The 12,365-nt window shown below is 29.5% G+C and overlaps 1 protein-coding gene across 1 annotated transcript; it reads left to right on the top strand.

Annotated features, from left to right (window-relative positions):
• The first annotated feature begins 3,102 nt into the window (after nucleotides 1–3,102).
• LOC113846548 (probable glycosyltransferase At5g03795) lies at nucleotides 3,103–7,549 on the top strand. Its single transcript, XM_027474957.1, has 5 exons — nucleotides 3,103–3,203; nucleotides 4,119–5,027; nucleotides 5,130–5,260; nucleotides 5,953–6,301; nucleotides 6,857–7,549. Exons 2-5 carry the CDS (start codon nucleotides 4,161–4,163, stop codon nucleotides 7,520–7,522), a joined length of 2,013 nt encoding a protein of 670 aa, XP_027330758.1. The 5' UTR covers nucleotides 3,103–3,203; nucleotides 4,119–4,160; the 3' UTR covers nucleotides 7,523–7,549.
• The last annotated feature ends 4,816 nt before the right edge of the window (nucleotides 7,550–12,365 follow it).

Below are 12,365 nucleotides of genomic sequence, written 5' to 3'. Positions count from 1 at the left end.
GCTTGTGGATGCTGGACCTTGCAAAGCATCAAAATCCTTACTTGATTGCTCATATTTTATTCTTAAGCATGATTCTTGGGAATGTTATATTCAATGTTTCTTGGGATTTATGGTTGAAGATGTGGTTAATGTGTTAAAAAAGGTTGGCTTTTGCCTGTTAGTGTGACAACTTGGAACGTGTTTTTGTTTGAAAGTTGGGAGCATGGATATGGTTTGAAAATTGTATGAATAGACAATGAAATCTGGTGTTGTAGATAGCATTAATGTTGAAACTGTTGGATATTTGATAATGACATTTTATGCAGAGAACAAAGTTTTCAAAGAGTGCGAAATTTCTTAGGCGGTATAGTAAAATGGCTTACATCCTGGCAATATTATTTTCAATATACAATACACTTATAGGCTCTTTTGCTTAAACTAATTTTTGTTTGACTTAAGTCAAGTACTTAAGCTAATTCCAATTTAGCTTAAATGAATTCATTACCGCGAATTTATCTAGTGAACCTTTTTTTTTTCCTATAACTTTCGCTTAAGCGAATTTACAAATGCCTTAAACAAAAATAGTAGTTATTGTATGAACTAGTTTGCAATCACTATGCAGGAAGGGCATAATAAATATATAAAACGACATTCAATAATTAATCAATACATAATCATATTTTAATCATGAATTGATACTGTGAGTGTAGATGACAAATATTTAATTGTGAAAATCATAAACTTCATAAATAGGGTTTAGGATGAACTTTATACATCTAAAATGATATTTAATATTCTAATAAATCAAAAGTTATTTTTAATTATAAATTTAATTAATAAAATAAATTACTAAAAATATATTTTAAAGATTAAACTAAAAAAGTAATTGAAGAAGTAAAATTAAATAAAAAATCATGAATAAATTAAAATTATAAAATCAACATTTAATTTATGTTAAATATTAGTTTTATATAATTAATAAAAGAGAATTTTTATTAAGTTTAAAAGTGTATAAAATATTGTTTTTTAGAGGTTTAATAAAAAAAATAGAAGTTATTTTTATTTGGATAGAGTTATAATATATATATATATATATATATATATATATATATTTAAACAAAGTAGTTATAATTACAACTTTTGTTCGAAGCTATTTAGAACAACTTCTTGAAAGCCAATACATTATAAATTTATTTCAAGAGTTTAAACAAAATAATAAATAAATTTTGAAAGTGATTTCTTAAAAAAAAAAGTGATTTTTTACTAAGAAAAATAGGTGAAACAAACGAACAGTATAAGTTTATTTTAAAAAAATATATCATTTCATTTTTTTTTATATCTAAGAGGGTTTTCATATTTTATGACGTGTATTAGATGAATTTTTATAATGGATAAAGATTTCTTTCTTTAATTAATAATTAAATTTTCTAATTAACATTAGACATAATAAATTATTTATAAATTATGGAAAGTTAATATTTTATCAATTAAAATGATTGTGAAAATTTTAAATTATAAATCCTAAATACATGTATTTTTAATTTAGAATTATTTTAGTAGATTCAGCGTGTGATTGGGAGGAAATTTCAAGTTTCCCAAGGAACAGAATTTGAGATAATTATTTATATATATAATATTGCATGTTGCATTAATTGGGTGTGCCTGCATCGTGACACATTGCAGTGTATGGTGTTTCCCTTTTTACGCTCTTCTTGTTGCATGTTAGAATGCAGCTCTTCTCGTGGACCACCTCGTAAACATTGCATAATTATTTATGACAGTAACATTCATTCAATGCTGAATATCTTATAATTTAATTCGATTTGTTTATGTTTTATGATTTTATAAAATAAATATTAAATAGAAAATATATATTTATTATGTTAAAAATATTTTTAAAAAAATCATCATGCTATGAGTTTGTGACCCACCGCTTCAAAACTGAAGAACAAGAGCATCTCAAGACATGTGAGTGAGAGTGACATCCACGTACCCACAACATTCAATTTGGGTTCATTAATTAAACTTACTCTTCTTGAGGTGACTTTAATTATATTTATGTATTTTTATTGAAAAATTTTATGTGTATTTCTTTTTGTTGATTTTAAAAATATTATGTGTATAATTTACATCTAAATTTTATTTTTTTTACAATATCTCAAAGTTATAAATTAATGAAAAACATAAAACCAACACTAGCAAGTTGCAAACAAATATTTCATTTTATTTTTTTTCTATCTTAATGTTTAAAATCACTTTACACCACCTTGTACTTCGTAGTCTTTCAATTTCAAAGTTTTTATTACTATTTTTAATTTTTGTTATAAAACATAACTATCACTTCTTTTTTCAATTATAAAAAATAATTGCTTATAAGCATTAATTATTAATTTTATAATATTTTTAACTAAATACTTACCTATTATTTATATAAATAGATTTATATATTTATTTATTTAATATATGAATCAATAATTTGACTATTTATTAATATAAATATTTTTAAAATATATTATAAATTTATAACATGTAACTTTTTTATTAGTTTTAATGAAATAATAATTTATTTTTTATGCAAAAAAAATTAAGAAAGAGAGTAAATAATAATAATAATAATTTAGTAAGAAAAAATATATATTAAAACTTCAAATGTTAAACTTTCATAAATAGCAGGTGTAATCGGTGGGTCTGCTTTACAGGCAAAAATTAATTTTCAAATTTCTTATCCTATAATCGTATTATAAAAGTAAGAAAGTTGAACCTATATGGCTGTAACACATTCATTTTCATTCAAAATTTGCTATTTTTAATTATCTTATCATTATTGAATATTCTCTATACATTCAAATTATATATTATAATTAAAAATTCTATATTTGGTTATTGAACTTACATCTTTCTTATTTTAGATTATTTTTTAGTTTTGTTTTTGAAGAAGTATCTCTGTTATTGTTCAATTAGATTTCTTTTTATATGTTTCGTCTTTATAGCTTTTCTTTTTCTTTTTCTTTTAAAGATAAGTTTCTATGTATGTGAATTGCAACTTCTTGTAACTTTCTTGGTGCGGTGGCTTCAGCAGCCTAATGTAGACAGCTTCAGCTACGCGCCACTTTGAAACTTGAAAGATATAAATTTGGTCACGTTCTCTTTGTTCATGTAACAAAACTTTAAACATGTCAACGGAAGAGCGTGGAAGGAACTTCCAACGTTGGAGTTAGAGTGAGGTACCGCTCATAACCATTATTTAACTCTTTTTTCTTTAATTTGAGTTATTAAATAATTCTACACACAGCCCATGTTGGTGTTCACTTCCTCTGAAACTGCATGCAAAAGAAATACAGAAAAAGAACAAATCTTGGAACCTTCTAGTTAATTCATATCAAGTAATCACATTATTCTTTTCTTGTCAATGTTTTACGTTTAGTGGAAAAGTTGACATATTCTTATAAATAAGTGTTTTTTAATGTTTTGGTTTCTTTCTTTCTCCCTGATTTTCATGCCTTTTGGCATATAAATAAAGAAATGATTGATATAGTGTCTGTAGTTTGGAAGTAGGCTTATGGGTTGAATTGGGTTTTGCATGCTAGTTTAGGTGTCATGATAATTGAGCTTTTCCGGTTGCATGTCGCTGCAAACAACTAGTTTGGTGTTTGGTAAGTGGTAAGATAAAGTTTTGCTGGGTTTTCAAGAAGAGGGACATTCCCTTTCTTGTGCTTTTCTGGATTTTGTAGCTCTTGCTTCAAACTTAGGAAAATAGGAGGGTTTCCCTGCGCTGCCTTTGTTGTTGTTCTGTGTGTTAAGTTACCCTTATTTTTATTGAAATTTTCTTTTCTCTGTTTTTTTAGGCCATTTGTGTCCGACTTTCTACTACGACTTTTTAGTTTTGAGTGCATTTGAGGAGCAAGAATTATATTTAGTTTTGAGTAAATGGGCAAAAATGTGCATTCATTTTCTTTTGGACATTGATAAATCTGTTCCCTAAAAGTGAATACTTGTGTAGCCTCCGATTCACTGTTGTCAACGTTTCTATGGTGCCCTGCATTTCAATTGGGTGCATTTGAGGACTAAGAGCACAAATTTACATTAGTTTTGTTTAATTTGTATGAAGACATTATTTCATTCTTTGGTATTATCTGCAGAGGTGCTATGCTCATTCCCATCAACTGAAGGTAGTTGAAGAAATGGGTCAAGAATTTTTGTCCTTGTTTCAGCTGGAAACAAAGAGATTGTTATGCCTCGTTGGCATCACATTTGTGGTGATCTTAGCTTTTCAGTATCGTGAGCTTCCATATGGAAATGTTCTACTCTCTCTACTATCTGCTGAGAAGATACCCACATCAGGAAGTAGTGTATTACAGGCTTTAGATCCACCACCCGAGTTCGAAATTGTAAACAATGTGACAATACTCAACCAAGCAAACTCTACCGTGGACAATGCCGTTGAGAAAACTAATAAAACTTTGATTTCTGATAAAAAGGACAATATTGCAACTACTGGTTTTGTCTTGGAACCAGGAAACATGCCAAACAAATCTCTAGGATTTGATGAGTCTGAGAAAAGTGACATTGCAGAAAGTGTTAAGAGATCAAACAATGTACCTGAAACACAGCAGGTTGGAGATTTTGGACCCAGCAGTTATAACAATACTATTGGTTTGCTTTTTTCAGCGAATCGTTCCGGAGAAGAAAACATTAAATCAACACCTGAACATCAATCTGAAAGTCCATGTGCTTATTCTGCTTTCCCTTCTCCTGAAAAAGCACCAACATATCTATCCCCATCTTTCATATCTACAATGAATATGAGCACAAATCTTGTATCTGCAGTGTTATCAAATGATTCCAACATATCTTTATTTCAGAAAGACAACATAACTGATTCCACGAAGGAAGAGAGTTCTAGGCCATCACATAATGATGGAAATAATTCCTTCGTCAACACTGTGCCTAAGGAGAATCATGATTCTCATACACCAATTCCAGAAGTAACATCAGTATCTGAAATGAACAAGTTATTGCTTCAAAGCCATGCTTCATATCGTTCTATGGTATGAGACTAGAGTGTGAATTTTCTCTTTAGTATGTGACCAGGAGACTTTTGCCCTTTGATATTATAGTGTTCTCTTCTAATGTTGTTTATTTGTTTTTAGAGGCCTAGGTGGTTTTCAGCTGTTGATCAAGAGCTGCTAAATGCCAGATCAGAGATTGAAAATGCACCAATTGTAAAGGATGATCCAAATCTTTATGCTCCCATTTATCATAATATTTCCATGTTCAAGAGGTATTGTTGATTAATTTCTTCCCAAAAAACAAGTTTTAAAAGTATCCTCTAGAAGAAGAAGTAAAATTTCTATTCATGAATTACCCAAGCATGAATATTTAATGACAATGTGAATTAAATTATGAACAGAGAGAGATTATTAGAGAGAACTTGTGTTTACCATTGTGATGAAAAATGCAACATGTTATGAGACTGCAACTTTACCTCATTAATATCATTGTCTTGGTCAGCTCAGACAAAATTTAGTATTCTTCAAAATTGTTGCATCTCTTGATGCTGACAAATCTCCTTGCTGTTCACAGAGAAAAGAAAAACTTTTGTTTTGGCAGATTTGTGCATTTTTCTAAATATGAAAATATTTGGTTAGGTATGTTTGCTACTTTTTCCCTTTGTTTTGTATATGCAAGGGAAATGATTTAACCTTGTTAATAGTTCCACACTGTGAATGTAATTACTAGTGATTCTGATAGGATTTATCTATGTCTAAAATTGCAATAGAGATTGCATTGCAATCACTGAAATTGAAGAACATTGTAGACAAATGCAATTGATGCAGTTGCAAATTTCTATTTTAAACTATGAAATTATCCAACTATCTGGCAGCAATGATGCATAAAACTGGATGCTTATTGGTGATACTGAATTTACATTTCACCTTATGATTGCCTTGTTTGTGACTGTCAAATTTTCAGGAGTTATGAATTAATGGAAAAATTTCTCAAAGTGTATGTATACAGAGAAGGAGCTAGACCCATACTACATTCACCATTTTTCACGGGAATTTATGCATCTGAGGGATGGTTCATGAGACTGATGGAAGCTAATAAAAGATTTGTAACTGAAGACCCAAAAAAGGCCCACCTATTTTACTTGCCTTTCAGTTCAAGGAAGCTAGAGGAAGCATTGTATGTAGAGGGTTCACATAGTCATAAGAACCTAATTCAGTATCTGCATAATTATGTAGACATGATTGCAGCAAAATATCCTTTCTGGAACAGAACTGGTGGTGCTGATCATTTCCTTGTTGGTTGCCATGACTGGGTATGTTTTTCTTGCTCCAATTGGTGTCTTTCCTGAGTCATTTTGTTGGAGCCACAATACCATTTCACCAAGACGTGTCCCTCAAAAGCTAAAATTAGTAATTTCTAAAATAATAAAAAAAATTGTATCATAAATCACTTTATTTTGTTTAAAGTTTAAACAAACAGCTATCTTCTTTGTGATATACAATAAAAAGAAAATGCCTATTTTCTATTGAGTAGCACATCAAATCAGTTCTTGAAACTACGGGCACCACACAATTTAGTCCTTAAAATTACAAAGATATCATTCTAGTCTTCGTAATTATCAAATAACAGTCATTTTAGTCCTTTTATAAAGTAATGGTCATTTTAGTCCTCGAATTTAGAAAAATAAGGACTGAAATGACCTATATTAGATAATTTCAAAAGGACTAAATTGATAGTTTTGTAATTTAAAGGAATAAATCAACTTATGCTAATAATTTCAAGGACTAATGTGTTGTATTACCCATTTTCTATCACAGTAGTTTCATGCATTTAATCTTATGTTACAAGAAACCACTCCACAATGCAGGCCCCAGCAGAAACAAAGGTGCACATGGCCAAGTGCATAAGGGCCCTATGCAATGCTGATGTAAAAGAAGGCTTTGTTTTTGGGAAGGATGTGTCTCTTCCAGAGACATATGTCCGCAACGCGCTAAACCCGACCCGAGATCTTGGTGGGTATTCTGCATCAAAGAGGACAACTCTGGCATTTTTTGCAGGGAAAATGCATGGTTACGTGAGGCCAATTCTATTGCAGCACTGGGAAAACAAAGACCCTGACATGAAAATATTTGGTACATTGGCAAAGTCTAAGGGAAACAGGAACTACATTGAGTACATGAAGAGCAGCAAGTATTGCATTTGTGCCAAAGGCTATGAAGTGAACAGTCCAAGAGTTGTGGAAGCTATTTTCTATGAATGTGTTCCAGTTATTATATCTGATAATTTTGTGCCACCCTTTTTTGAGGCCTTGAATTGGGAATCCTTTGCAGTTATTGTTATGGAGAAGGATATTCCTAATTTGAAAAATATACTCCTTTCCATTCCAAACAAAAGGTATCTTAGCATGCTGATGAGGGTCAAAAAGGTGCAGCAGCATTTCCTTTGGCACAAGAACCCTCTCAAGTATGACATCTTTCATATGATACTTCATTCTATTTGGTACAACAGAGTCTTCTCTGCACCACCTATGTAACAACTTGAAGAAAGGATTGGATCCTCTCTACTTGAGGAACCCACAAATGCATGTGTCTATCACTCTCTTAGGGGACCATCAAGTAAATCATCAGGAGTGGATTTGTAGATTTTTTTTAAATTTTTTTATTTGGTTTATTAGTTGAGAAATTCTGGTCACTAAATGAAATATTGACAAGGTCATTTTGTTGTGTACAGCTTTTGAGGTTTCATTGTAATAAAATTTTCTGTATATATTTCCTGTGCTGATTTTATTAATAGTTTGGTTGAAGTTTGGTTTCCTGTGAAAACTTTTGGGTGGCTATGTTTTGTATTCTTGTACCCTATAGTAGTTCCTTTTAGAAGCTGTGAACAGTTATAAACTATAGAAGCCTTCCATAGATGATGCAAAGCAACGATAATTGTAATATATATCTTTTAAAGTATTAGTATATGTTAAACAAATTTTTAAAATATTGTTTGTCATTAATTTATTTTTTTTTACATCTATAATCATGCATCCATACTATATAATTGGAATTAAACGTAGAATTTGCGTTCCATGGAATAATTCTTAAGGCAATTTAAATATAGAATTTATCATTTTGAACCAATTCTAATTTTGATAAAATCGGAATTGAATTTGAAATTTTGTACTGTAATTTTAATTTTGTCATCTTCAACGAATTTTAGATTAAATAAATTTTGACGCTTAAAAAAAATTTAAAATTCATGCAATGATTCATAATTTAGATGAGTAGATTTTCATATTCTTAGGTGTTATAAGATTATAAGGGTACTTGTTTAACGTCTCTATCTTGTATTCATCAATTTTTCTCTTCAATCTTACAAAACTAAAAAGCAAAATATTTTATTTTAAATAATTTTTAATACCTTAAAGAGTTTATTTGGATTTTAAATTTCAGTGTCCCAAAAGTCAAAAGATTTGCTTTTATTTTAAATTTTTGCAACTTTAAATTTATTTTATTTTAAATGACTTTAAAAAAGAAGCCTTTCTTTCCAAAAATTAATTTTATTTCCCCCAAAATTCACCCCTTTTAAAAAGATTTCCTTTAAAAAGTTTTTCTTGACAACTACACGACTTTAATTTTTCTATGACAACTAAGGATAGTTAAAGCAACGATAAAATCCCATTGAACCTGAATAGTGTCAGTTTAAGTCAATAGTCAATAAAAGAGTAACATTTGAATAATATCTAATTAATACAGCATTTAAATATACAACTTAAAAATATAATAATATTATAAGATTAAAATATAATTAATTTTAACAAATATTTATTTATATAAATATAGGTTATATGATAATTTATAAAATATGATTTTAATTTTATATATTAAATAAATATTTGTGAAATTATTCGACTAACTTATCTTATATAATTTTATTTTCTAGATTATATTATACAAGTATAATTTTTTTATAATATTATTGTATGGCTTATATTTATATGAATAAATATTTATTTTACAATATTATTGTATTTTTAAATTATATATTTAAGTTTTATTATTAAATATTTATAAAATTATTGTGTTGATTCTTTAGATTTGAACATATATATGCTATTGATTTATTCTTTTATTTCAAACTATACCAAGAATATGAAAAAAAAATTCAAAATAGTGGGTTCAGCAACTTTCGTAATCCTTCTTCAAAGTTGTCAATAGTTTTAGTTGATTACAATAATATATTACTGTCACTTTCATTAGTACATTTCAATAAGTTAAATAATTGTAAATGGTTTAAGTTGAGTGATCGATAATTTTATCTTTTTTGAAAACGTACTTTAAAACATTTGGCAACAATCTCTATGTTCTTCTGTGGTTGGGGACATTATCTACTGAGTATTGAATTGTTAGATGTGTACATGCTGAAGGTGACAGACAAATCAGCTTCTAGTATTGCCATCAAGGATACCCTTTTGTAATTGGAATTTGCAGCTTCTGTTGTTGGTTACTGGAAAGCATATTGTTGGAAGAAGACATACATGGCTGTTCCATTGTATTTCATTTTCCTGATACCTGCTTACCGAGTTCTTCACCCTCAATTCTATTTTTCGTTCCTTCTTTTTTATTTCATCTAAATTGAGTAAGCATGCTCTATAAATGTATAAACTAAGGCCATCCTTTACTAAATTAGTCGTGAGAAAATAAAGGAATCTGTAATTTAGGATTTAACATTTTTTTAAAGCATTAAATTTTGCCATAACTGAAATTATCAATCTTGCAAGACAAGTCAAGCACATATGATAATGGAAAATGTTGAGCATTCCTTATGGAGACTGGTTATACAATGGATATATATTGTGCACCTTTATGGCCCATTTAAAATAATGGCTGAATCCATGAGATGTTATAGTATTTGGATTTACATACAAAAACAGTTTCGCTTATATTTTAATATAACATACACTGCCAGAATTTAAAATATGACAAAAATTCACTTCATCTTATGCTGACTTCAATAATATGCTAACATTTCTCGGTGATATAAAAGCCAAGAAAAGAATCGTTGAAAGTGATGATGATGACGACGATTTCGTTTTAAGTCATAAAAGAAGAAAAGTGTAGAAGAAGGAAAGCATCGAAATGGCTACAGCTTGTTCCACATTGTCTCATACAAATTTTATTTAACTTGGGAACAAAATGAAACATGTAAAAAAATCAAGGCATTCTTTATGTTTCTAACTTTGCTTACAGAGACAAGAAGGAGCATACAATTTATGTGACATGACTTTTGAAATTACTTTTCTTTATTATTTGACATTTCACTGTCGTGAGATTGAAAACTAAATGACCCATCACAACCTTCTTTAAATAACTCTCATTTCTTATAAATTTGTCTCAGAAGTTGAGATCTTTGGCTGTATTCAATCTTTCTTGTATCACATGTTCTTGATAACATGATTGATCTTGATTGGGATCACTAGTCTCGAAACTTCACTATCTTATTCTGACCCATTTAAAGTGATAAAGAATCTAAACCACACAAGAGAATGAATATGTTTTAATCAAAGAATGTTAAATTCACGAAATACCTTAATTTTAAGAGTAAATACGCAAAATGGTTCTGGAAAATTTTGATAAATCTAATTTAGTTCTTGAAAAGAGAAAGTCACCAAATTATGTCTGAATTCTTTTTATATGGAACATGTTACGCCTTGTGCTAAAATACTCCTATTAAATTTAACAAAACTGTTTATGTGGCTTGTTAAATATCTGAGTTGATATAATTAATTTCTATCTAACAAAATAATCTTTTAAAACTTTTTTTTTGTCAAACCAATCTCTAAAATTTGACGCTAGTATTTAAAAATATGTAAATTGATTCTAGTTTTAGGGACCGATTTCGTTAGAAAAAAAATAAGTTTTCAAAAAAATTATTTTATAAGATGACAATCATATATGTCAGTTCAACTGACTAATAGCTTATGAAAATAATTTTACTAAAGTTAAACATAAATCTTTTAATGAATGAACTAATTTATCTCACAAAAACAAAATCGGAGATTATTTAGTGACTAATTACTGTTTCAAAGACTAAAGTAGATCTAACAAAATTTTCACTCTAATTTAAATCAATGATAGGTGCACCTTCCTTTGAGCACTTGTTTCACTTCAGACGAGCTCTACTCCCATTCTTCTCTTTCACTTTTCAACATAATTACTGTGAAAAAATAATTGTTATAAGCACAACGCTAATTAGCAACATAACTACACAAGGACCTTTTTATATTTTAGTTCTCCAGTTTCACTCTTAGGAAGAACATCTTTACAAACGACAAACTCGTGAAAATAATAGGTTTCCCACACAATCCAAATAGATACGTTCGTCCCTCACAAAAAGTGGGATTGGATTTGACTTTCAAGTGGCTGAAAGGACTGTTAGCTGCATGATATTTATCCACCGAAGGCATTATTTGAGAACGTGTTTATGTATGAAGATCGTAACATTTCCAAATTGAGACAGACATGCGTAGAAACTATATTGAAAGAGAATTTGAAAGTAACTTCCATTCTGTCGTATTATAATGTGACACAACACCAGAAGAAAATTAGAATAGCACGAGATTCTGAATGCACCTTCAGAGGCACGCAAGCATTTAATCATATGATATAGACAAGAACCTAAAAGATATTCGTACTGCAATATCTCACTCCCCGGGTAGCTTAAATGAACGTGATGAACAAGTAGTGGTCTGGTACATTTTAATAGAACAAAAGTATGGCACCATTGTAATTAGCTAAATTTCAATGAGGTCCCATGTCTCTTGAATTCATGCAATTAATTAGATATAACAATATCACAGAGAAGTGAAACTTGAATAAAAGATTAGAAGATTCATGTATGCCGACCCTGCAGATATCACCTGTATTCCATGTGAATAGAACATGAGATAACATCAGAATCAATGAGTGATCATATGTTATTAATGTGGTAGAAGTGTGCTACATCCTCCATGTATGGGCAATGCATGTGACACTATAGCTAGCAGGCGGTGTAGCTGCATGTTTTAGTCAGGACTCACTACCGTTACCTGTGTTTTGACCCATAAATAATTAAATCCATAAAAGCACACCACCCAATGAAAGAAAAGTGTCACACAAATTGAAGCTACTTTGTGATATACAATTATAATATTCATGTAATAGCCGAGATATGGAACTGTATTGAGGTTTTCGGTACATAAATGCAGAATAGTCTACAAACATGGAAATATGGGATCACCAATACCTTTCCTTTGTGGCAGTTAGATTAGATCCTTGTCATTACCTTTGACTAAAGGGTAGAAAATCCTTAACCACCAAGAGGCTTGCATAATGAAATGTACGTTACATAAA

The sequence above is a fragment of the Abrus precatorius genome, unplaced genomic scaffold, assembly GCF_003935025.1.
Source record: "Abrus precatorius isolate BTA unplaced genomic scaffold, Abrus_2018 Scaffold8, whole genome shotgun sequence".
Lineage (NCBI taxonomy): Eukaryota > Viridiplantae > Streptophyta > Magnoliopsida > Fabales > Fabaceae > Abrus > Abrus precatorius.
The sequence above is the reverse complement of the archived record's forward strand: the minus strand, read 5'-3'. Positions and strand labels throughout refer to the sequence as shown.

What these genes read in the sequence shown, in the direction of transcription:
- LOC113846548 (XM_027474957.1), top strand. Translation starts at nt 4,161, where the DNA reads ATGGGTCAAGAATTTTTGTCCTTGTTTCAGCTGGAAACAAAGAGATTG. An exon ending in ATGCTTCATATCGTTCTATG is followed by an intron (nt 5,028 to 5,129) that starts GTATGAGACTAG and finishes ATTTGTTTTTAG; the next exon opens with AGGCCTAGGTGGTTTTCAGC. An exon ending in AATATTTCCATGTTCAAGAG is followed by an intron (nt 5,261 to 5,952) that starts GTATTGTTGATT and finishes TCAAATTTTCAG; the next exon opens with GAGTTATGAATTAATGGAAA.